This window comes from Lichenostomus cassidix, chromosome 23 (genome assembly GCF_008360975.1).
Source record: "Lichenostomus cassidix isolate B80296 chromosome 23, HeHo_3.0, whole genome shotgun sequence".
NCBI classification, from domain to species: domain Eukaryota; kingdom Metazoa; phylum Chordata; class Aves; order Passeriformes; family Meliphagidae; genus Lichenostomus; species Lichenostomus cassidix.
This window is the reverse complement of record NC_139503.1, coordinates 823810-849039: the sequence shown is the minus strand read 5'-3', so window position 1 is coordinate 849039 and position 25230 is coordinate 823810. Positions and strand designations below refer to the sequence as shown.

At 51.7% G+C, this 25230-nt stretch overlaps 1 protein-coding gene across 2 annotated transcripts in view; it reads left to right on the top strand.

The window, feature by feature from the left end:
* Positions 1-1717: 1717 nt before the first annotated feature.
* MAN1C1 (mannosidase alpha class 1C member 1) overlaps positions 1718-25230 on the top strand; it is a 52554-nt gene continuing 29041 nt past the window's right edge. Inside the window, exons 1-3 of one of the 2 annotated variants that reach the window (XM_085081305.1) lie at positions 1718-2017; positions 2720-3654; positions 21332-21428. In XM_085081305.1, coding sequence (XP_084937431.1) covers positions 3100-3654; positions 21332-21428 — 652 coding nt within the window. In that variant the 5' untranslated portion in view covers positions 1718-2017; positions 2720-3099. The remainder of the gene's footprint in view (positions 2018-2719; positions 3655-21331; positions 21429-25230) is intronic. The other variant, XM_085081304.1, reaches the window with a different exon arrangement.

Below are 25230 nucleotides of genomic sequence, written 5' to 3'. Positions count from 1 at the left end.
ACAGGGTTCTCCCCTTCTCCTGAGCACAACCAAAGCCTCCTTTGCAAGCTGCTCCCCCGGGCTGCGAGGAGCCTGTGGAGCATCTGCCGTGCCCTGGCAGGGCCGGTGCCACCCTGCCAGGATGGAGCAGCACAGCCCCTGCCTCCTGTCCCTCCTGGAGCAGCACAATCCCTGCCTCCTCTCCCTCCTGGAGCAGCACAACCCCTGCTTTCTCTCCCTCCCGGAGCAGCCACAGGGCAGGGAAGGGAGAGCAGCTGTGCTGAGTTTTCCTGCAGCAGCTCCTCCGGAGCAGAGCATGCCGTGGTTCAGCCTTGGTGCCCAGATTGCCTTGTGCCCAACCTTCCTGAGAGCCACGGGGGATGGAGGAAAGAGCCATTTCAAACCCAAATCATCAAGATGCAGTTCACCTCGGAGGGTGGCAGCCTTCAAGGTCTGCCGGGCAGCCGCTGGAGCGAAGAGCATCAGGGTTTTTTGGGTTTATTTGGGCTAAACCCACAGCGGTTGTGGAGGTGTGGGGAAGGTGATGTAGGACAATCGCCGGCCTGGGGTCAAGGGCAGCTCCACAATCCTGTTGTGCCGCCTGGTTTATATCCCTGAAAGCTCTTTTCCCGGGAAAATGACAATGTAGCTGTGTGTGAGTGTCAGTGAGCAGCAGGAGCGTGGGGCTGCAGCAATCAGCTCAGGTGTCTGTGCCCCGCCGTGCTGGTGGCTGTGCGGGAGGCTGAGCACACACTGAGCACAGCAAACACCAGGTGATTCCTGTCCTCGCAGCTCCAGCTCCTTTCCAGCCTACAAAATGTTCCCTTTTAGCTCGTCCAGGTTTAGTCACAGCCATTCTCCGGTGGCTGTGTTTACCCTTTCCTCATCCTGCCCCTCTCCACCCAGCCGGTTATTCCTGAGCGGTTTCAGATGCCTCTAGCTTTGGGCGATGCCCTTTTCCCCCTTTCATTCTGCAGGTTTGAGGGTGTTTTTTGTAATATTTATGGGCAGAAACTTTGATTCATTGTCTTTCGCTCTGGTACAGTGTTACCTCGCAGGGCCACTCTCGTATTTATTAGGTGGTATGTTGAAGGTTAAGGTGTGGATTTAAGGACTGGGGATTAAGATGTGTTTCATGGCACTTGAACGTGGGCTCACATAAATTAAAGGGGTTCCCAAGACGTCTCCAGCCCCTCTCTGAGGCCGCTGCTCCCCTCCTCGTGCCAGGCAGCGAGGCAATGCTCCCAGGGCCATGACACCCGCAGGGTACGGAGCCCCTCTGGAGATCTGGGGGTAAATCGGTCCCTCACAGCCCTCACGCTGCCTGAAGCGCAGACACGGCGGCAATGGCTCCTCCCGCCCCTGCCGAGCCCTCACAGCCTCTGGAGCCGCCGCGCCCCCGCAGGCCCTTTTTAAACTAGCGGCGCCCCCCCTCCGCCAATCGCAGCGCGGACGGGGCGTTCCTCGCAGCCAATGGGAGACGGCGGCTGGGGAAAGGGGCGTGGCCAGGCGCTACAGAGCTCGAGCCGGGCAACTGTGGTAAACAAGAAGGCGGGGCCTACTGCTTTCCTAGCGCGGGCAGCAGCCAATGGGTGAGGCAGAGGGTGGCCAGACAGCCAATAGCGAGCGAGGGCGGGCACAGCCAGGCGCGCTGATTGGCTGTGGGGGCGGCGGAGTGACCGTTGGCGGGAGGGGCGGGGCGGGGGCGCGGCGGGGCGGGGCCGGGGCTGTCGCAGTGAGCGGCGGGGCGGGCGGGGCTCCCGCGCTGCGCGTGAGGGCGCCGGGCAGCGCTGCCGCCGGTCACCGCGCCGGCAGAGCCACAGCCTGCCCAGCAGCTCGGGGCAACTAGGTGCTTCCCTCCTGCGTGCTCGGGTGGGCAGGGAGAGGAGCTGTCCCCTGGAGAGCGCAGCCGCTTCCCTCTGCTAATTGAACGGGAGCGCTGGCAGCAGCGAGGGGCTGTCGCTTTTGGGATGAGCGGGCAGGACTGAGAAGATTTTGCTCACTGTAGGAGGCAGAGAGGCTTGGATTTGTCAGAGGGGTGAGTAAACAGCGCTGGGGGCTGGAGAGCGGCCGCCCCAGCGGCTGTGCCGGCGCTCGGGGGCAGCGCTGTCCCTGCCCGCAGCAGAAGGGGCGATTCGGGCATCGAACGGAGGGTTTCCAGCCGTGCCCTGCTGCCTTGCGGGGTCTGAAAGTTGAGCTCTGTCTCTTCCACAAGGAGAGGATTTGGGGGGTATGGATAGGCAGAGATTTGGCAAAGCAGGAATTTGCTGGGATCTATTTAGCAAAACCAAAGCCCGTAGATTTTTTTTTTTTTTAATTACTATATTTTGCCTCAAGAAGCTCAGCCGAGCTTTCCGCATGGCTGGTTCGTCCAGTCCATCATCCCCAGCCCTGCGCGGGCGAAGGCAGCTCCTGGCGGAGCAGCCTCGTCCCTGTCTGTCCGTGCTCTGTCCCAGGGCACCCTGCCCCTCCCGGGTGTCCCAGAGCACCTTGTCCCTCCGGGGTTCTCCTCCTGTCCCCCGGGCTGCCCCGCCAGCAGAGCCCGGCATCCCGGCACTGGAGGGGAGATGCTGCAGAGCTGGGAGAGCTCGCAGACGGAGAGTTGATGCTAAGTCCGGAGAGAGGGAACCGAACCAGTGCCGCTGGAGGGTGGGGGACCGGCCGGGGACAAAGGCTGGTCTCGCCGGCCGCATCCCTGGCGGTGTTGAATGACCGCGCTCTTGTCTCCCCCGCCCCGCAGAAATGCTGCAGCATGAACCCACCGCCGCCTAGAGAGACGGGCGCCGCTGCCTGAGCCAGCCCCGGAGCACCGTCCGGCCGGGAGCCCGCACCGGGACAGGGACCGCGACCGCCGCCGGGAGCAGCGCAGCCCAGCCCAGCCCAGCCCCGCGCCGCCGCTCGCCGCCCGGCCCCGGCGGGATGCGCTCGCCGCCGCCTTCATGCCGGCAGGGGGGACGCTGAAGCGCCGCTCCGCCCGGCCCGGAGCCACCCACGTGCGGTCCCCGCTGAAGGCGGCCGGTGCTGCTCGGGGCGGGCCCCCGTGAGCCTTTCGCCGCAGGAGCCAGCGGCAGCCCCCGGCGTGGCGGCGGGTCCCGCCCGGCGGCCGCGATCCGGTGCCCCATGGTGCTGCTGCGGAAGCTGCCGGGCATGCCGGGCTGGCCGGCGGCGCTGGGGCTGCGGCTGCCGCAGAAGTTCCTGTTCCTGCTCTTCCTCTCGGGCCTGCTCACGCTCTGCTTCGGGGCCCTCTTCCTCCTGCCCGATTCCTCCCGCTTCAAGCGCCTCTTCCTACCCCGCCGGGCCACCGCCTCCGCCTCCTCTTCATCCTCCGCCTCGTCGTCCTCAGCCTCCTCCTCCTCCACCCGCGACACCGACCTGCCCCGCAGCCCCCCCGCCGCCGCCGAGCCCCGCCACGCCAGCCCCGCCGCCCCGCGCCGCCTGCGGGAGAAGCTCCGCACGGCCGCCCTGCCGGCCCGCACCGCGCCCGGCTCCCGGCAGCAGGTGCAGGGCGGCGAGAGCCGAGCCCAGCCCGCCAGCGGCGCGCCCCCGGCCCGGGAGACGCGGGCCCCGTTCCGCTTCGACTACGAGCGGTTCCGCCGGAGCCTCCGGCACCCGGTGCGGGGCGGGCGGCCCGGAGAGGACCCCGAGACCCGCGCCCGGAGGATGAAGATCAGAGAGGTGGGTGAGGAGCGGCCGCGCCGCGCTCACAGACAGCCCCGTGCCCGCTCAGGGCTCCCTGCCTCCCGCCATGGCCAGTGCTCGCCTCAGTGCTCACAGCCCCCCAGCCAGCCTTCACCTCGCCTCACCTCACAGCCCCTTCTCGTCTCAGTCAGTCCCTGTCTCACAGCCGTGTCCCCTCAGTGAGCCTCACAGCCATGTCCCCTCAGTCAGCCCTCTACAGCCATGTCCCCCTCAGTGAGCCCTCACAGCCATGTCCCCTCAGTCAGCCTCACAGCCGTGTCCCCCTCAGTCACTCCTCACCTCCCCTCACAACCACATCACCCTCACTCAACCCTTGCCCCTCTCAGTTTTCGGGGCCATGTCCCCCTCAGTCAGCTGTCACTGCCCCTCACAGCCATGTCCCCCCAGTCAGCCATGGTGCCCTCATGTCCCTGCTCGGCCAGCCCTCGCTGCTCTGACAGCTGTGTCCCCCTTCAGTCCCCCTCACGGCCATGATCCCCTCACAGCTGCATCCCCCCTCAGTCAGCCATCACCTCCTGTCACAGCCGTGTCCCTCCCTCTTTGCCCCCACTGTCCTCACCTCCCCAGTGTCACCCCCACTTCCCACACAAGCCACCCGTGTCCCTTGCTCCCTCCTTTTCCCAGGGGAGGTGGCAGGAGTCGGGGTGTCCCTTTCCGAAGGGGTGTCCCTGTCAGCGAGCACACAGTACCATTCACCAGAGAGGAGACATCGGGGCTGCCTGGTGGGTGTGACTGAAATCAGGCAAAGGGAAATTTAAATTTCCGCTTGGTTATTGGGGGAAAAGGGTTATTAGGGGGAGAAAACTCGTGTGGTGGGAGATGTGCGGTTGTGCAAGAGTCTCCATCCCGGGCAGGGATCAGACTTTGCACAAAAACTGGGAGGTTTGGCTTAAGAGATGAAGAAAACTTGGCTGGTCCACGGGGATGGAGGGATGGGATGTGCCTCACAGGAGGCTGTGTCCCTGCAAATCCCCATGGGACTGGCACTGGAATTGTCACCCACAACCAGGAGCTGCCCTGGCTGTGACCCACCGAGCTGGGATAACCTCATTTCGGGGGTTCCAGGGGTGTCAGGGCGAGGGGGATTTGTCCCAGTGCCTCCAGCTCGTGCAGGAAAGCCTGGCAGCCTCACCAGCACCACGGAGCAGGCTGTGACCCACTTAACCAGGTTTGTGTGGGATTTGATCGGGGCTGTCGGATCCTTTGCCATGATGGATAACCAACTTGGAGGGAATTGTGCTCCCGGAAGAGGTGCCAATAAGTAAAAAGCACAGATTTAATTAAGCAGAGTATAAATTTCCTGGGTCTGTGCTCTCGTGGAGGTGCAAGCATCCAGCAAAGATGCTGCCCCGGGTTGGAGAGAGAACCAAGTCAGGGAATAACACACCGAGGGCTTTCATCCTCTCCAACCTGCATTTGAAAAACAGTTTTTAAAGCTCCCCTCCTAGTATCCTTGTCAGGCACTAAAACAAAGGCTGCACCGCTGGTAGAATTCCAACTCCTCTGCCAGGCAACCAGACATAACACACCCAGGGGTGCTGGGTTTCTGTGTGATCCCAGGAGGGATGGAGCTGTCCTTTCCTGCTGCAGGGTGTTTGGAATATTCCAGCACCCAACATGTGCCTGGATCCCTGCAGATTCCCACCTCCAAGGTGTGCCAGGGAGCACGACATACCCGGGAATAACCCAGCTTCTGCTCCGTGCAAACAAATCAAATTGAAAAATCAAATTTAGGGGAAGCAAGTGGCATTCAGTCCTTCATTTGGAGTTAATTATTTTTTAAATGTAGCATTATTTCAAGCTGTATGGATTCAGCCCCATCTGTTTCTAACAGCCATAATCAGTGCCGGGTAGCAGAGCTAGAGTTTTCAAGGATGAGAATCCATAAATATTAGTTCTGTGCTGACAGCTAATTACTCTTCAAACAGAGCCCTTATTTCTTAAAAGTGCCTACACTTCTATTTATTCAGACAGAGAGAAACAAATATGGTGCTGAGATATGAGGCTGAACGTGCAAAACAAGCGAGGGTGGTGCAGCCTGGGGAAGAGATAAGGTGTGTCTTTTTCTTGTTAATCAAAAAGACAAGAGGAAAACAAACGGGGAAGGGTAGGAGACAAATGCTGTGTTAAAAAGAAACAGATGGGGGAAAAAAAGAATTGCAAGGAAGAAGTGATGATACAGCCTTTGGATTAGCAAATATTGCTCACATGATGTGAGATGCCAGCAGGGCAGGCAGTGGCTTTGCTGGCTGTTCTGAGGTCACTGCAAGTGGCTTTTCTCTTCTTCCTCCAGAGCTTCAAGTCCTGTAACTTGCTAAAATGAGTTGTGAACTGTCCTTGTACTGAAAGTTTTATTATTTTCTTTGCCTTCCCTCAGGCCATTCTCACAGGTCAGCACCTCTATAACAGGGAGGATGGATGTGGATAGGATTTGTTGATATTTTTTCCCCCATCTGCCTGCCAGATGAAAGCCAGGAGGAAAAAGTGGTGCGTGATCAAAGATGCTCAGAGACCTGGAGCTTTCTGTTTTCCACAGGACCCTTCAGTCTGAGGAATTCCAGTCAGGAATCTGAGCTGGTGTCCATTCTTTCCAACCACCTCTGAGCTGCCTGATGCCTCAGCTAAATAAGAGGATGGCTTTCCTGGCTGTTCTGTGTGGGAAGTGTCAGCTCATGTAGCCCTGCTAGACTTTTCCTGCTTAAAAAATAGAATTCAGTGTGAAAAACCCTGTGGCCTCTCCTGCTTTCCTGCTGTTTGGGGAAGCCCTTTGGAGCATGAGGAGGGTGAGGAGCCAGGCTGGGGTGTATCTGCCTCGCTCACTGTGTGCTTTCAGTGCTGTTTCCTCGTGGTGCAGAGAGGAAAAGAGGGGGATTAGCCCCTGGAAGTGGCATGTGGGAGTCTGTTTAGAGGAGCAAGTGCTGCAGGGAGCTGGGCTGATGTGTTTGCAGGCACCTTTACCTCATAAAGACAAGCCCAGGGTCAGTTAACAGTTGTTTTCATGAGAAATAAAAAGGAGAGCACCTGTATTGCACAGACTGTTTGCTGCTAAAGGTCGTTGGTCACCTGGAGAATGGTCTGGGATACACTGCTGATCCTGTGGGCAGCTGAGGGGCACTGACCTTTCCAGGAAAGCTGCAGAAAGCCAAATAACAAATCTCCCCACCCCGCAGGTTGTGAAATTTTGGAAGGGATTATTCATCTCTTAAGCTGACCTCTGGAAAAGGTATTAGTTGTGTAATTGATCAGTCAGGCATGGCTGCGGGGATTAGCTGATTTTTTACATGTGCCAAATACTAATCACTGATGCTCAGGAAAAAAAGAGAAGTGGTTGTGTCACTGGAGAGTGACTGCAGAAATGCCACGGTGGGATTCCATATTTATTTGCTCTCAACAATTTCCAGATCAAATTGGCTCAGGGAAAAGTCAAAATTATTTCCCCTCCAACTGCTGCCTACTGCAAACTCAGCCTCAGATCTGAGGAAATCAGACCGTGTGGTTCCTGCCTTTTGCATCATAACCAGTAATAAAGATTTTGCTGGTGGAGCTGAGCTGACAGTTTTGCTGATGATGGATGGAGCCAAACAGGCTGCTCCTTGCTGTACTCCTGCTGTGTTGGACTCGTGGATCTCATAGGTAGGGGAGCAGTGGGGAGAGGGAAGAGCATTTCTTGAAAATTATTTTATACTAACCCTGCTAACGCCAGCCAGTGCTTAAAGACAGCCACGGGAACCAGCCAGGGCAGAAAGTTCACTTCCAGCTCAGTCATGGGATGTGAGAAAAATGGGAACAAAGATTTACTTGTTTTTCTTTTCTTTTTTGGGTGCAAAAGGCAAGTTTCCATGCCTGAGGTCTGGGAATGCCTCATGCGTGAACTTTACAATGTCCTTTGTCCTTTTTAAATAAGGGAATATGTCCAATTCAGGCAGGGATTGTACTCCAGGGTCTGACACCTGCATTCATTTCCCCTGCATTAGTGACACTGAAGCCTGTTTGTTTCACAGTGCAGTTCTCTTCCTCCTGCCTTTTCCTCCCATCTCCACCTCTCCTGCCTCACCTGGCTGTCCCTGTCCTCTCCTAACACAGCTCTAGAGATATATCTGCTTTCAAAAATCACCCACTACAGCTGCTGTACACAGTTATCCTGCATCACTCTGCACATCAGCAGGTACATCAGCCTTTTAAACACAAATATCCTGACAGTTTATCACTAAAAGATAATTAGCAAGAAACAGGAATGTTATCAGGAGCTCAGCTTCTGCTGGAAGTCCCTTGGCATTGGTTGCTGAGTTCCCTTTGTGCTTTTGACAGTTGTGACTGCAATGAAAGAGTGCTCATTTTTGGGGCAGAGCTGGGGAAGTGCTGCAGGTTCTGAATTTATGTCACAGCCCTGACCCATGCTAGGAAAAGCCTTTGCTCTGGTGTTGATTCTCCTGGGCACAGCTGTTGGGTGTTTCCTGGAGCTCACAGGTGCTCTGGGCTGGGCTGTGGTCACCACATGCTCAAAAGCAGGGCTCAGAGCAGTTCTGAGGCTGTGAATCCCATTATTGGTCATTCCTGACCATTTCCACAGGAAAAGGATGTCAGACCTCTCCCTTTGCCTGCACTGTGCAACTTTCTGTTCTTCCATTTGGAGAAAATGCCTTTTCTTGCTGTAATCTGGGGCTGAGCAGCTCTCCAGGCCAATGGTGCAATCCATCCATGGTTCCAGGATGTGAGGAGCACCACACACAATTCAGATGGAAATGCAGCTCCTGTGCTCATCTTCCTCACCAAGGCACGTGGGAAATGTCTAATCCTTTGTGCTGGTGAGATGGAAACCCAGGGACTTCCAACAGACCTGCTCTGCCTGCTGGGGGTAAGGAAACCAGTTCTCAGTAAAATATTTACTATGGTGGAGTGGAATTATGATGTCAAACCAGTCAGATGTGCTGAGATCAGATTGTAATTCTCTCTCTGGGGTAGAACTACCTCTGCAAGAGAGAATTGCTCTGCAGTTTGAAGCACTGGCTGGCTCCAGCCTTGCTGGAATTTTCCTTTGCTCCACACTCCTCATGCATTTATTTACTGAACCTGTGAAAGGAGTACTGTAGTGTAAATCCCACAAATGGTGCATGCAGTGGGTTTTTTGCTTCAGTAGCCTCCGATGGATTCATGCAAACAGAATTTAGACCTGACCTCGAGCCTGTTGCAGCTGTAGGGGATACAGTTAATTGACTAAAAATGTATTTGTTCTGTCGGTAGAACGCCTGAGCACAGGAAATGCCTGGCAGGCTGGGATCAGTGCTGCAGAGCTCCTTGCCTCAGTGATACCTCAGATGCTCTGGCCCAGCTCTCCTGAGCTGAGGGCACTTTGGAATTTGGGAGTGCCCTGCAATTTGCAGCCATGTGCTCTTCTCTCCCCAAATGCAGCACCGACAGCACTTGTTCCATGACAACTAAATTTGCTGCTAGACTGGTTTCTGAACTGCCTCTTACAGCTGGAGCACAGCTCCACACTGGAATTGGTGGTGTGTGGGTGATGAGTGACTGCAAGTGCTGGACGTGGGGAAATGAGCTCCTAGGATGCCCACAGATGTGATGTGCTGAAGGACCTGCATTTTCCTGAATCACCTCAGGAAATACACCTTGAAATTCCTCGGATGGGAAGGCAGGTTTGGGGCAGGAGGATGGAGCCTGGCTGTGACCTGGCAGTAACATCCTGCTGTGACCTCCCTGCTCTGCCATCAGTCTGTGCATATTCAGGTCCTCAAATATTTACTAAAAAGCAGTCACCTGCATTAAGATTCCATCTTCCCAGCCAAAATTTTTATGGAGTCATGATTAACTTTTAATCAATGATTAAATCTGCCCCTTAATGGGAGAAAGATTTCTGTGCTAAGTGTTCTTTCCTGTGGTTCTGTATGCAAGGCTTTGCCAGATGAGGTTAATCCATCATGTTTGGTTTACTCTGTGATTCTGTTATTGTACAGATTGTTTATCATTTTGATGGTTTTGAATATGTTTTCCAGCGTTGAAAACAATTCAGATTTTAGATGGGGAGGCTGAGAGGGAGAAAGGGGAATGTACCTCAGTACTAAATGAGAGGCTGACCTGAATATAAAGCTGACATGAAGCTGTCAGGAGGAGAAGGCAGGAAGGAATATTCACTCTGGTAGTGGGAAGAGATCTTGGTGCTGGGAGCGTTCTGATTTTTAAACTTAAGGAAGGGACTGCATTTACATTCCCCAGAAAAACACTTTCCAGTGGATGCTGTGAGTGGATTTGGCATGAGGAGCACACGCTGCCATGATTGCTGTCTTTACTCTGGGTCCCCTGGCACTTGAGTTCATCATATGACAGCACACTTTGGAAGGGCTCCAGAGGAGCTGTCGTGGGCAGTGGTGTCTCTGAGCTGCACATAATGTGAGGGCTTTGTGCCTGATGGACCCAGAGCATGGCAGGAGACAGAGCACAGTGGGAGCTGTGCTGGAGGACTGGATAATAAACATCCCCTATTTATGGGACAGGATGGCACTCATTTGTACCCTGGCTGAGGGGGCAGAGCACCCACTGTTAATTAAAGCAGGACACTTTGTGCTCTGTTCCCGAGGGCAGATCCATCGTGGCGCCCTGTGGAGCCAGCAGGCACCTCTGTGAAATGGGCACACACTGTTCACTGCCCAGCCCAGCAGGATCATGTGCAGCAGGGCTGTTTGCTCCTGGGCACTCCAGCATTCCCTGGGAGGACACTGGAGCGTGAGGAACAGCGAGAGGTTGCACTAAACTGAAGTGACTTCTGTGCTTCCCTTTTGCATCTCCTTAGCCTGACAGCAGAGCTGCAGAGTCCCCTGTGTGTGAGTGTCTGCTGTGTGCTGGAGCCAGAGGAGATCTCCAGGGGTTGGAAAGGGGAATTGTTCTTGAGGCTTCCTCCCTGAGCTGAAAGGTACCCAGAGAGTGGCTTTCTAGGAATGGGAGCCCTGCGTGCTGAGAGCCCCTGAAGTGCTCAGAGCCACCGTGCAGCTGGGCACTTCCCTGCCCTTGCGTCCTCCTGTGTCACCCACCCTGCCCAGGGGTGGCTGCTGCTGTCCCCAGAGTCCCCCCTGGGCTGGGTGAGCCCGAGGCACTGATCCTGGTCCCAGTGCCTGTTCCTCAGTGGAGCACTGGGGAACACTCTGAGGGTCTCCCCGTGCTGGCAGCTTGCTCTGAACTTCGGTTTCTCTGTGACCTCTCCCCCCTGTCAAAGCCAATTGGAGTTTTCCAGCTCAGGAGTTAGTGGGGAGGACGGGCAGGCGACAGCGGAGCAGAAAACGGTTCCTGGGTTTATTTGAGCTAATTGTTCTGAAGGCTGGGATTGAGTGGGAGCCAGGAGCTCATTAGTTCTAATCTGGCCTCCAACACTTGCCTTGCGTGGCCCTAGAGCTGTAGTTAGATTTCCTCTCCCTTAGATATTGTGAGAATGAAGCTGCAAAGAGCAATAAATGCAAAAGAGAGAGAAATGCTGCAGCATCTCGTGGCAGCAGCACCAGCACAGGATGATGATATACAGTGAGTGCTCATCCTAGAGAGTGTCCCTTCCCTTCCGAGGGACTGGGTGACAGAAGTGCCTCTGATTTATGGAGCAGGATGGCTCTGCAGAGTGACTGTGCTGAGCTCTGAGCACTGTTAGTAACGTCCAAGCAGCCGTGTTTAAAGCAGGCCTCTTGCTCTAATTGTGTTAACATGATTTCCCTGGGCAGGAGGGAAGTGCAGAGCCGTGTACTTTGCAAAGTAACAAAGGATAATTATAAAGTAATCGCGTTTCATCCAGGCTGGAACCCTCCTGATGCCTGGGGTAGCCAGCAGGATAAAATACAAATAAAATACTTGCAGTGGAAATGGGATGTTTCTGGCTCTCCTTCCACCTGAGCCTCATTTTTCTGTGGAATTGCCTAGGAAGGACATCTCTTCATGTTGAAATTCAGCTCTGATGAACCCAAACCAGCCCTTGGCTGATTTCTGGTGCTGTTTTGGCTTTCCTGAAGGCCTTTCTCCATGTCAGGATTCCTCAGCACTGGACCACCATAGCTGTGTTTGATTATCTTATCTCTCCGAGGTTTGTTCTGGGTGTTGCTGAGCCCAAACAACCAGAACATTGTTGCTGCTGCCTGTGGCTCTGCCCACTCTCATCAGTGGCTGCACAGCAGAATCATTCACAAGGTTGATTTCTGACAGGCAGCTCTGGCTGGCGTAGGATGAAGCTGGACAGCTCTCTTCTTTCTGGTTCTTTCATTTCTGGCTTTCAGAAAGAAAATGTTGAGTTGATTATTAGGGTGGGATTTGGTAAGTGGAGGATTGTTCCTTAGGCCTGAGCAGTTCTGTGGGTGCCACTTCTGCACTGCCATGGAGTCTGTGAGCAGGGAGCTGCCTCTTTCCTATAATTGTGATGAACCTTTATGGCTCTTTTCTGCAGTTTATTCCCCAGATCCCCTCAGCTGCCATCCCTTGCTTTATTCTGTCAGCAGTTCATTAGTCACCATGGCTGTGCTGGAGCAGTGCCAGCACCCAGCCTTGGTCCCTGTGAGGAGGGGAGGTCAGACCCTCCATCCTGCCAGCTGAATCCTACCATTGTTCTCACATCCACTGCACCAACCTCATTTTCATCAAAGATCCCGTGTTTGCCACCTGGTTTGTATGATTTATTGTTGGCTCTGGGACTCTTGGAAGGGTTTATCAGCCTCTGGCTAATAGATTTGCTGCTGTGGTCCAGGAATTCCTTGTAACACTTTTGTAAGGTGACAGCTCTGACACGTGGCTCTAGGAAGGCTCTGAGTGAGTTTCTTGTGTCTGTTATTAGCTATTACCTGTGATAAATCATTGGACTAATCTCAGCTGACTACTTAATACTTGGGAATTGCTCTGTTCCTCTCTTCAGAAGTTCCAATCACGAGGAGCTCTGGAAAAGGGAGAGGACAGCAGTGCTCCAATCTGTCCCTCTGAGCAAGGACTACAAAGACAGATGGGGAGCAGGTGAACCAGCAAGAAATCATTAAACTAAACTCATCCTCCCAGATCTCTCCTGCTAAGCCATCCAAGTGTGAGATGAAGCACGAGGTGTGCTGGCAGTGCTCAGCCTCCCTCTTTCTGCTGTTCCAGCATTTGGATTGAGACAAAGGCAGTTTCCAAACAGATGTTCCTCCTGCTCCCGAAATCCATTCTCACAGTGCAGAACAGGAGCGACGCAGAACTCTTGGCCTGTATTTGCATTTTTTTTCTTCCCTTCTTTGCTTCCTTCAGTTCTCCCATCTGCTGGTGCTGTGTTTTGGGCCCCTGAGCCATCCACGTGTCAGAAGCAATTCACACCTCGTGGGTGCTGTGGGGAGAGGCAGCTCAGCTGCTGGGGCTGCAGTGGAGAGTGAGGCTGAAATGGGGAGATGTGAGTGGAGCCTCTGGATGAACCTGGGATGGGAAGGACTCCTTTTTTCTCATACAGATGTGGTGATGGTGAGGCTGCTTTGCACTTTTTATGTCTGAGAATGCTCTGGAAATGTTCCCTTGGCTGAACTGGAGCTGCTCAGCTGTCCAGCCTGGGCAGGATGGAGTCTCCACAGAGCCCAGCTGTGGTGCACATCTGGATTTCTATCCCCACAGTGACTGCCAGGGGTTCTGCTCTGCATTGCCCTGCTCAGGATGGCTCCGTGGCAGGTTCACTCACATACCCTGGAGCCTCTTTAGTCTTCCAAGCCCTCTGAGGATTCCTGCCATGCTCCCACATCCAAGGCTCAGGAGTACAAAGCCTCATCTCTTCTCTGTTTTGTTTCTTTTCATTATTGATCTGTTTGACATTTGTCCCACAGGCTGTCAAACAGACCAGCCCAATACCTTCTAGAGACTTTGTTTTTTCCTTTTTTTTCCTTTTCCTTGAGAAAGATAAGCAGAATCTTTCCACTCTCTTCCCTTTTCTTCCCTCTCCTTGCAGCATTTTGGGTTACTTATGGCTACAGCTCCTTCTGAGCATCCCCTTGGGCTGTGGCTCTCCAGAAATGAGAATCCTGTGCAGATGGTATCTGTAGGGGAAGGGAAAAAGCCTTCCCTTGTCATAATGCAGGTCTGGAAAAACAATCCTGCTTTGTTTTTGTGCTTCCATCCACCTTCCCGTTCAGCGTGGGGGATTTTGGGGAGGAGCTGATGGATTCTGGCCTGGCTGTTCAGCTGTTGCCCATCATTCACCTGGAATGCTGGGCACTTTGAAGGAGAATTTGTAGTCTGTGTGTAATTAGGGATTTACAAAGCCCGTGTGCTCTACATGCTCGAAGGGAAGTAGCTGAAATGGAAGAGCCCTCAAGGCAGCCTGCAGGAATGAGACAGTGCCCAAAATCTTAAGAGCTCAGGGGATTTCCTGCATGGTTTGTGCTGCAGGCATGAAACCCAGGAGGGAACTCAGAGGTGACATTTGAAGGAACATCGTTACTAGGAAAGTAATTTTTCCTCCCTTCTTTCCTTCAAGCATGCTGGAATGCAGTAGTAGTCACTAAGAAAAGCCAAGTGTCCAACCTGGAGTGAAAAGGACTTGAAAAAATGCAAATAGCAATGTCACACAGTGTGTGCTGGTGGCTTTCTGGTCCTCCTGCTGTCCTGTGTGCCTGCAGCCCTGGCAGCAGCTGAGGAGTTGCAGTGTTTGACAGAAATCTCCTAATAGACAGCCAGAGTCAGCTTGGGAGGTGAGCTGGGACATTGGGGTGTGAAAACCCCAAACCCCTTTTATAAGGACCTTACATTTCTTCCCTGGTTTCTTCCTGCTTAAAGATGTTGCTCAAAGAGCTGCTTCTGCCTGTTGGTGACAAGGGAGATCAGAACTGTTTTTTGGGTTCAAGCTCATCTTGAAGTGTTACCTCTTCAATTTTCCATCCTTCCTGTACACCACTGTTCACTTTCTCTGGGTTTGCTGGCACAGCATCTTCATTTTAGTTTCCATCTCACCCAGTCAGCCCTGCCCTTCCCCTCTGACCCCAGTCCTTCCTGCAGAGTGCCAGATGACCTTTGGGGTGTCCATCTGGGGCAGTGCCACCCCTCAGGTTTAACAGGGGCAAACTGGACATCAGGGACTGCCTTTCCCTGCCAGCCCCCTCAGCCTGGTGACAGCAGTGCCTGAGTGGCCACTGGAGGTGACAGGCTTAGGACAGAAGGAATATTTATGGTGTTTATTGCTGGTGTGGCTGTGCAGCGCCAGCCTGGCCGTGCTCTGGAATATCCTGAGTCTGATCAGCTGCAGGGGCTCGCAGGAACACAGAGCTGAAGTGTCAGGAACACAAATTCCTTTCATTCCTAGCAGAATTTTCCCTGAGCTTTGATTCTGGGAAGCACAGGAGCCGCGGCTGCAGCTCCCCTCATCTCCACTAAATCACCCTGTGCTTTGGTCTAGACTTGCAAATTTGTTCTCCAAACCATTGTCGGCCTCTTCCAGGCCAGCATCTCATTACAGAGCTAACTGCAGAATCAACTGCTCTTGCTGACATGTTTCCTGATTTAGATGCAGCTGGATCCAGCTGGGCTTTAATGCCTCAGATAGCCCTAGAAGGGTTTTATTTTTTTTCTCCCCCTCTTGACACAGTTAAATCTAGTTGCATTAGGAATTTAATTAGGTGTTAGTTTAATTGTGGTTTGAGCTGTTTTCTCCCATTCAGCTTTCCTAGCAGGGACTGAATCAGGGAGACTCTTGAGTTCTATTTCTGTCCTTGCCACTAACACTGACAACCTTGGGCTGCTCTGAGCTGGGCTTTTTTCTGTCCCCCCAGTTCAAATCAGACTCTAGTCCTGCTTTCCCCCTGACTGTGGTGGGCAGGGAGTGCTTTGCTCTGCAGCTCTGTGCTGGAGAACTCACATTGCCCAGCTGGACTAGCTGGCTGGGAACAACAAGGAGAGCTTAAAACTTACTTTTTATATTGCAACTTGCCAGAAGGTGATTTCTGCTGCCTTCCTAAAGAATTCCCTCATTGTTCCAGTGATGGAGATCAGTTTTCTGAGCAACGTCTTTGGCTGCTGTGCAAGAGAGGCTGAGCTGTGATAGCAGCTGATGGCAGAAAAATCCACCCAGGCAGGGTTGAGAAGGAGTTTGCCAGAAAAGAGCTGAAGCAAAGCCCTGCTCACCTGTCGCTGGAGTGGCTCTGTTGTATTTATTTCTAGCAGCAATTCCCAGCCTCTCTCTGCCATCCCACACTGAACCATCAGCTGATGTGTTTGCAGTCAGGAGCTGACAGGGATGGAATTTTGGGTTGGAATCCTCCAGGAGAGCTGGAGCCCCAGGGAGGAGCTCTGTGCTCAGGCTGCTGCCTTAGGTGGAAAATGAGCCTTTATCTTGTTTATAAGGCAAACTTGAGCAGAGCAGTGGCAAAGGCAGATACCAGAGGTGAGGTTTTCCTGAGCTTTGGGTGTCATTCATTCCAGAGGGGATATTTGCAGAACTCTGCTTCTGAGGGAGTTGGTTGGTGACAGCAATCAGCCCTGTGCTATCTGGGAGGCCAGTCAGCCTGGAAAGGGTGAAATCCCAGTGCTTCAGGGACACTTTCCTATCCCAGGCTGCTCCAAGCCCTGTCCAGCCTGGCCTTGGACACCTCCAGGGATCCAGGGGCACCACAGCTTCTCTGGGAAACCCAATCAACAAGGTGAGCTCGGGCCAACAGTGTTCAATGCACTTTAGGTATTTCTGGAGTTGGGCTTGTGCTCTCCTGGCTTTCCTCTGGGAGTGGCAAGCTCAGCTTTTACCCCTTTGCCACCAGTTAAAAGGATGAGGTTTGATTTAAAGCAGGAGGAGGGAGGGGATGTTGGATTATAACACATCCCAAGGCGAGGCTGTGGTGGTTTGAAGGCTGATTAAATGGAAATCCCTGCAATTCCCTGCCCGTTCCATCCCAGGCAGCAGCTAACATGGCTGCAGGAAAACAGGCAGGTTAGCCAGTGTGTCTCCAAATTGCTCAGGTTGCTGTTGGGATCTATTGGATTTACTGTAATCTTTAATTATAAAGTGTAATTACTTTCGGATGGATTATCAATGCCGGTGTCCATCTGCGGGAGTTGCTTGGTAACATCCCTGGAGCTGCAGCTCCTCCTGCTCTGCACTTCAGGCTTTTTAAAAGCCATGGAAGCCTCTGGATCTCTGTCTGCCTGGATGGAGCATCTCCATCCACTGGAGTGAGCACACAGCCTTCCTGTTAGCACTTTGCTGTTACATAAAAACATCCCCGGCGATGGTGGCCCAGGCAAGGAACCTGAGAAGTTGCTCAGCTTTCTATTAAGGGTTTTCAAATGAATTCCAGCCTTTTTATAGCATTGTGCCGTGGTGTTTGCATGGATATTTATATCTCCCTGTGATAATACTAAAGGCAGCATCACAAAATAAACATGATGCTGTTTCATTGCCTTTTCTGCAGATCCTGAATTATACAGGTTTATGCAAGTCTGATAAGGGAAAAATACATCCATTATTCCACATATAAATGAGTTACTCCATGGTGTTCAGGCAGACTTTTTCTTCTTCCTGCAAAACTGACAGTCAGTTCCTCTATTTCTCTGCCTCTTGTCACCTGGCAAATTATATTTTATACAGCAGGGGAAAATAAATGGCATTATTGCTGCTTAAAAACCCAAAGTGGGACGGGGTTCTGTGGGGCAGCAAGGAGGTTAGAGCTGGGAAACAACAGATCCTACTTTTGAAACTGATATTACAATTAATCTGCTTCCAATGGCAGGAAAAGGAAGAGAAGTGGGGAAAAAACAAGTTAGGAATACAATGGGGAAAGAACTATTTAAAATTACACTCACCCCCCTCCCTTCTCTTTTTAACCTAAACTGGAAATTTCTTTGATACTTTATAGTTACATATTTGAAGGGGAGTTGAAGAAAAGAGGCTAAAGAGCCACAAAAGTGGTTATCTTGTGAAGATAATGGCTTTGTGTAATGTTCCTTGGAAGTGCTTGAAAGGGCCTGATGGGTTGGTATATTTAGATTTCATCTTTTAAGCATTTACTAATTATCCCAGTCTAGATGGATAAAACTAATCAAATAGCTGTTTGGGAATGCTCTGCATTTGGAAATCTTCCCTGTTAACAAAAGGAGGGCAAGTGATGGTGGGGGGAGCTTTTTCTTCTGTTTTTCCCCTCTCATCTCTCTGCTTTTTTCAAGTCCACAAACCCAGAGATTTGGAGTGGTTTGGCTATGAAATGTGCTAAAGATTTGCACATCTCTTCAAAGTGAAAACACCTCCTTGGTCAAGTTTTTATGCTGAGAACTGTTTCATCATTACCTGGATCACAGCATCCTCTAAATGCTTTTTTGTTCTGCTGCTGCCTCTGTGAAACACAGGTGGGCTGGAAAGCCACGTCCTTTTTGGGTTTGGATGGAGCAAAGCACCAGGAAAGATGAGGGTCTGAGTGGTGAAAATGATAGTGCAGGTTTTCAGAGTTCAGTTTTATTATTTCCAGTTGATTTTAGTATGGAATTGTCTAGCTGGGCAGCTGAAACTCTCCAAAGTAACAAGTGACTTGCAGGTTAAAGAAAAGAAAGAGCAATGTGACAAATTAAGTTATAAATTTGGAAGTCTCTGCTATAAATCAGTTGAGACCCAGAGTGACTAGAATACCAGGGCCAAATAGATAATTATCTATTAGGTGGCAGATGGCTCACTGGTGAGAACAAAATCTAAAATTATGGATCTATTTCCATAATTTTTGTGGTTCTGGTGCCATTTTTCAAATGCAAAACGGCATAATGTTAACACTGATGTATTGTGATGTGTCAGGACTGGAATGGCATTAAATACTCACTTCTAATCCTGATGTCTCATCAGAAATGTGCCTGGAAAACCTTCCCCTCCCTCCTGCACCTCCTGGCTCCATCCCTTCCCTTCCAGCCTGGAATTTGGGACCTGGGTCAGAGGAAGCTGCTGTGAGTGTGGAGTCCTCACGTTTAAAACCCTCCTGAATCCCTGCAGTGGCTTGGAAGCTGAGGTGCTAAATTTGGCCTGGAGAGGCAGCTGCAGGGAGCCAGAACGGGCAGGCTGGTGCAGATGCTTTTCTGGCTCTTCCACTCTTCCAGTTGCTGCTTTTTGGAGCCATCAGTGGAGAGAGGAAAGCTCAGTGCTGGGAGCTGAAAAGCTGCCACACTCTGCATCCTGCCTCTCAGATTTCCAGGGTTAAAGGCACCCAAATTCTGCATCCTGCCTCCCAAATTTTCAGGGTTAAAGGCACCCAAATTCTGCATCCTGCCTCCCAAATTTTCAGGGTTAAAGGCACCCAAATTCTGCATCCTGCCTCCCAAATTTCTAAGGTTAAAGGCAGCCACATTCTGCCTCCTGCATACCAAATTTCCAGGGTTTAAAGGCAGCCACGTTCTGCCTCCTGCCTCCCAAATTTCCAGGGTTAAAGGCAGCCAGCACGGTGTGATTCACCTGAAGGGAAGCTGGCAGCACCTCCAGTCCCAGCCATGCTCTGTCTCCCTGCTGAGCAGCTCAGCACTGAGCACAGAGGCAGTCTGAGGCAGCACAGCCTGAGATGTCTTTCTGTGGGAGAACTTCTTGCAGCAGCAGCGTGACAAACGCAGCTGGAATGGCTGAATGGGCAGATGAGGGATGGATGTGTTCATTCCGTGGGCACTCGGGGAGCCTGGCAGCCCCAGGCTGTCCCTGCTTGCGTGAGGAGACAGGAGGAGAGGAGATTTCCCCTGCAGGATGTGTGGCTGTTGGAGGCTGAAGGGAAACCCTGAGCAGTTTTCCATCACTTCCCTGGGATGGAGATGTCTGCAGACTCTGTGTCCCAGGGAGCTGTGCCAGCTTGCTGAGCTCAGAAACTCTGGACCTTCTGGAAAGGAGAGGCTAAAGAAGTTGAGGGAAGGAAATAACTTGAAATTTCATACTCAGCTGAAAATGAGGCTGACTCAGAATTACAGCGTTTTAGGGAACAAAACAGGATCATTTCCACATCCTGTGCGTGTCCAGGCTCCCTGTGTGCCAGAAGGGTGGGTCCTCCTTCCTCAGCTCTGACTGAGGAGAGAAACGAGCCCAGGAGGTGCCTGGCTGTTTCCTTGTGGTGCAGGAGCTCTGCTGCTGGCTGTGGGAATGCTGTGTTCAAGGAAAACACCATCCTTCCTGCTGGGAGCTTCAGGATCAACTCTGGGACATAAAAGCCTTTGCTCTGCACTGGCCAGAGAGAGTTCCTCAAAGATTCACCCTGAAGAATGAGAACTTGCCGTTTAGAATCTGCTGCCACTGGAAAAAACCCCAGAGATTTGGCAGGAATAAAGTGAACACCCCGAGTCATATGACTGGGACATGTTTGAGTGAATTTTGGGGAGGATTTCTTCCCCCACCCCGGGTTGTTATTTGGTTTCCTCAGAGCAGAGCTCTCCAGTGACTAATTCATCCCACACTGAGTTTTTTAAACCCCAAATTGGCTTTATTTCTTTGTCCAGCATTCCATCTCCTGGTGGTTTCGGAGTCTGAATGTTATCAATCAGTTCAGCAAATGTTTATCCTCCTCCATATGAACAGCTCCAGGAAACTTAACTTTGGAAGCTTGATGTTTAAAAAGGAGGGGGGAATCTGGGGATGTGGCTTTTTGCTAATTAAGGAGGATACTGCCAGGGGCTTGTGATGTTGGGTTTGTGAAACACACAGCTGGAGGGAAGAGTACAAACTGAGATGACAGGAGGAATTGCAGACCAAAGTAACCTGCAGATTCTGATCCTGAAATAGAGCAGCAAATGCTGCTGCAGACACGAGATGGGAGCGCTCTGTGCAGGAAGGATTTGTTTTAAACTGTCATTTTCCCTCAAAAGTCTGGTTTGAGGGAAGCGTTTCAGACTTCTCTTATCTTTGTTGAGCTCAGTGGAGAACGTGGTTGATGCTCTGAAGCACCTTCTTCCCCTTTGTTATCTTTCTTCCCAGGGATTGAATCAAAGGATGTTCAGGTCAGTGCAGTGCTGGGGCTGGAATTGCTCAGAGCCAGGCTGGGGGGTTGGAAAAGGCAGCTTTATTTAAGAAGTCTCAGTGTCTCCCAGATGAGGAAAGGACACTGGTAGGTTTAATTTTCCCTACCAGCTGGAGCCAGAGGGGCAGAGGACAGAGGGAGCTGTGCTGGGATGTGTTTGTGTGCTGGAAGTTGCACAAGCACTGCTTCGCAGCCTCAGGGGAAGGTCAGTGAGCTGGGCTGGGGCTGGATGGTTCCAACTTCCCAGAAGGAATTGTTTGAGTTGGAAGGGCCTTGCTCAGAAATCGCCCAGCCCATGTGCAGAGCTCTCTAAAGGAAGCACTGTGGAGTTTTGATGGAAGGTAGCAAAATGTCGTGGATTTGCCCTTTGTGAAAGTATTGTTAATTAATGGGGTGAAAACCTCTGTGCAGTCCTTAAAGCCAGTTTCTCTCTGTATTTAGGGACAGATCAGCTTTGGCCTTACATTCTCAGCCCATTTTAATTCTGAAATACTGATGCTCCCTGGAAAAGGCTGGAAATTCAGATGAGTTGGAGACTTCATCCAGCCTCTTCTCCACTCCTCATGTTCCCTGTGAATTAAGATTTTATAATTTTAATTTTATATTTACTGGGCCATTGCTGGGTTTAGCAGTGAGTGGGAAACTCCCATCCATTCCCAGAGCTCAGGTCTGGCAATTCTCAGTTCCATTAACTCTTTCCATTCCCTTTTCCCCCCCAGATGATGAAGTTTGCCTGGGATAACTACAAGCAGTATGCCCTGGGGAAGAACGAGCTGCGCCCGCTGACCAAGAACGGCCACATCGGCAACATGTTCGGTGAGTTGGGCTCAGTTTTCTGCAATTCCACTGAGGTTTTCAAGGCCACTAGTCCAGGGCAGCTCCTCTCTCTGTCCTGGAGGTGAGCTGTGCCTTTCCCAGCGCTGGAATCTCACCCCTTGCAGCAGCTCCCAGTCCCAGCCTGTGCCACCTCTCTGAGCAGAGCCAGCTCCAAATGTGCTAAAAGGAAAGTGTCTTTATTAAAACATGAAGCCAGCCCAAAGCTGACAATGCTGCTATTTGTCTGAGCTTGTAGGCTTCAGGACCTGACCAAATTGAGCAGTTTCTCTCTCGTTTCTCCGCTGTTGAGCAAGATGTGAATGCCATGAAATATTGAGTGAATCAATATTAAAAGCTCTTTATACTATGTGCTAACTGGCTTGTATAATTTTACTCTTTAGCAGATTGCCTTTTTTTATGTGAGTCACTTTCAGTGCCATTCCCCTGCTCGTTCTGTTGGGATACTTGTTGTATTTTGGGGGTTACTTGTTGGCTTTTGGGGCTATAAATTGTCTTTTTCCTCATCTGCACTCAGAGCATTTCCCTGCTCTGCACAGGCTGTGCCATGGGGAGCTCAGCACAGTCTGCCTCAGCAGCTCTTCCCTTCCCTTCCCATCCCTGGGGAATTCCTGCTCTGCAGAGGCCTCTTGGCTCCTTCCCAAGGGATCTGTTGTGCAGAGATTATCTCCTGGAGTTCCTCACCCAGATTAGAGCAGAGCAGAGTTCCTTAGTGGGCAAATTACCCGTGAGCTGATTTCCTGAGGGCTTGGAGAACATTCCCATTCCTGTTTTGCGCTCTGTAGGCTTCCAGCTCCTTCTCCACATCAGCTCCAGGACCTGGGGGGATCTTTTGTGGACCCAAACCCTAATCCTCCTCATTTTTGGGGGCTGAGATGGAGGGAAGGGAAGGGTGAAGGATTTGGGTGCCTTTGGCCTTTGCTTTGCCCTTCCAACCCCCTCCAGCAACAGCCAGGCTCTTCACTTGAGACTTTGCATGGAGTTCAGCTGCAAGTTTAAGCACATTTTGCAGCTCTTCCACTCTGGCAAGCTTGTCAAAATTCCTCAAGCAGTGTGCCAGTAAACAGACAAAAATATTGAAAGCTTTAAAATGCATTTATCATGCTAAAACAATTGACAGCACTTATGCTTGTTTGTAGTGTGCCTGTGAGCACTCTCAAGGAAAATGCTTTGGAGCACAAGGATTTGCAGACAATTGCAGAAAAGCAGCTACATGGTGCATTTCAGCCTTTTAAGAGGCTTTTCCTCCTTTTAACTGTGCCTGCTAAAGGAGGGCAGCGTGAGGCAATCCCTTGTTGCAGCCCTCTATCCCTCATGCCTTCAGAGACTTTTAGAAAGGAGGACAGAGCACTGTGACCCTGCACTGTTGCCCATTCCCCCTCCTGTCACATCTGGAGGCTTTTTATTCCAAACTCCAGATTGCAAGGAGGCAAACCGGGTGCTCTCCAGGCTGGAAATGTCAAATTTAAGCTGAAATTTCTCTGCAGCTGCTTCCATGTGGGAGGGGAGGAACCTCTTTGGGGCAATTTCTGAGTGTTTATGTGCATGGGAAGCAATCAAGTTCCTGAAGGGTGAGACATTTCACTGCTGAGGGTTTGCTGCTGCTCACTTGGAGCCTTCAGTTTGGCAGCCTCAGCCCGGGGGGAGCTGCTCTGGATCAAATATTCCCTCTAATCCAAATAGGAACAAAAATGAACTCTGAATTCTGCTCCTGCAGTGTCCTGCCTCTCCTGACAGCCAGGAGAACATCTCTCCCCATTTTCCTGCCCAAGTGGCACAGGTAGGAAAACTCTTGGATCCCCAACCCAGTTAATCTCTCCAAGGATCCAACTTTGCCACTTCCCAAGTATTTTCCAGGCAGCATTCCCAATCTCATGGCTTGGTCTCACATTCCTGCTTGTGCTTGATGTTCTCCAGCTCCTCTTTCTAAGGCATCACTTCCATCAAGCCTCTCCCACGTTTCTGGACAGAGTTTATTTGCACAGAAATCCTGATTGCTGTCGTTTACAATCACTGCAGCTCCAGAGCCCTTTCCTTAAACCCATGAGCTGTGCTCCTTTCATCAGCATTAATTATCCATCAGTGATGAGATGTGCCACGCTAAACATCCCAGCCCCTGCCCTCCAGTGGGGTAAACATGCCTTAGACTTTCAGATGTGGGATGATTTCTGTGGAAATTATGCTGTGGAAGTGGGCAGAGCGCTCCACGAGGGTGGAGGGATGATCTCTGACCTCACATCACGAGGTTCCCAACGGTCCTAAAGGCTGCACAGCTGGGGGAGTTCAGGATTATCTGCAAGATTTCTCAGTGTAACTCAAGGAAAAGCTGTAGGATTCCAGGTGCTGTTCAAATCAGCCCCAAATGTGCTGATTTAGGGACACTGAAGGAGCTCGTGGCTAAGGGTGAGGCTGGAGATCTGCAGGTCCATATTCTGCTCAGGTATTTTAACCTTTCTCAGGCATCTCAGCACCGTGGTGCTGTGAGCAATAAATTGCCTGCTGTTTGCAGATGCTGCTGGCTGCTGGGGACGGCAGCAGCTCCGTGTCACAGCCCCTGAAATGCACCTGTCACCAGCAGATCCAGGGCTGGATTATCATTCTGCCTGCTCCCCAGCTCTGTCAGAGCCACTTATTTTTCTGACAAAATGTTTTTAAAATCCTGTTAGCTGCACAGAGCTGCTGTAGCTACGGGAGAGTGAGCTGGCATCTCGTTCTGCTCGTGCATCAGCTGAATTGTCAGTTACATTTTGATTGCACAGTCTTTTAACAATGATAAGGTAAGAAGCCTGATTTTCAGATACCTCTTGAAGTGTGCAGTGCTGGCAGCAGAAGAATCCTTCTTTGACTTCTAACCCGAGCCAATTTGCTCTGAAATCAGTGACAGCAAGTAAATATGGAACCTTGCTGTGCTGCTAGGCGTTTCTCACCACCTAAATGCACGTTGGTATATTAATTTTAGTTTAAAAATAGCAATCCTTAACCAGGTTTCTCCCCTTTTCTTCCTCTCTCCTCACTTGAAATCATGCCTGAAATCCTGAATTGCCTCATCACAGCCATTGCTTCTCTCAGCATATGCTGAGTTTCTGCAGCGTGGCGAGGCTGTGTGGCTGTCACTGATGTGACTCCGTGTGACAGCTGTCCCAGCCAGGACACTGCCAGGTCACCAGGGCTCTGCCAGCAGCTGGATTGAAAGGACAGGAGGTGTTTACACCTCATCCTCCAGCAGGGCCTTTGTGTTGCTCCACGTTGGATTGCCTGGTGACAGGGCAGAGGGAGGAGAAATTCCTGGAAAAACCGTGGCTGTGTTGGTGTGCTGGGCTCAGACTTTGGCCTGAGCTGTTTGCTTTGAGGACAGGAGGTTTGTTTTGAAGGTTTTTGGAGACAGGAGGTCCCTGGGCTCAGCTGCCTGGGAGTATGAGGCTGTTTTGGCTCTCCAGGATAAAAAAGGGGTGAGAAAGGGGGTTTTCTTCTTTGGGGAAGAAAAGCAGTGACCACAGGAATAAACCCAGGAAAGGACCAAACTGATTGTCCTGAGCTCTAGCACCTTCAGGTTTTTTCTTCCTGGCAAATCCCACCAGGCTTTGTCACTGCCCTGTGGCACTGTGACCTGCCTGGAGATCCCAGGAATCCCATGGGGAATTCCAGGAAACCCCACTGGATTTAACACCAGCAAGCTCCTGTGACAGCAGCTGCTCTGGGATTCCCACCTGAGGTGCTGAACCCCAAAATCTCCACATCCCAGGGTGAGTCTCTCCAACCACCCCATCTTGCCAGCTGAGCCAAA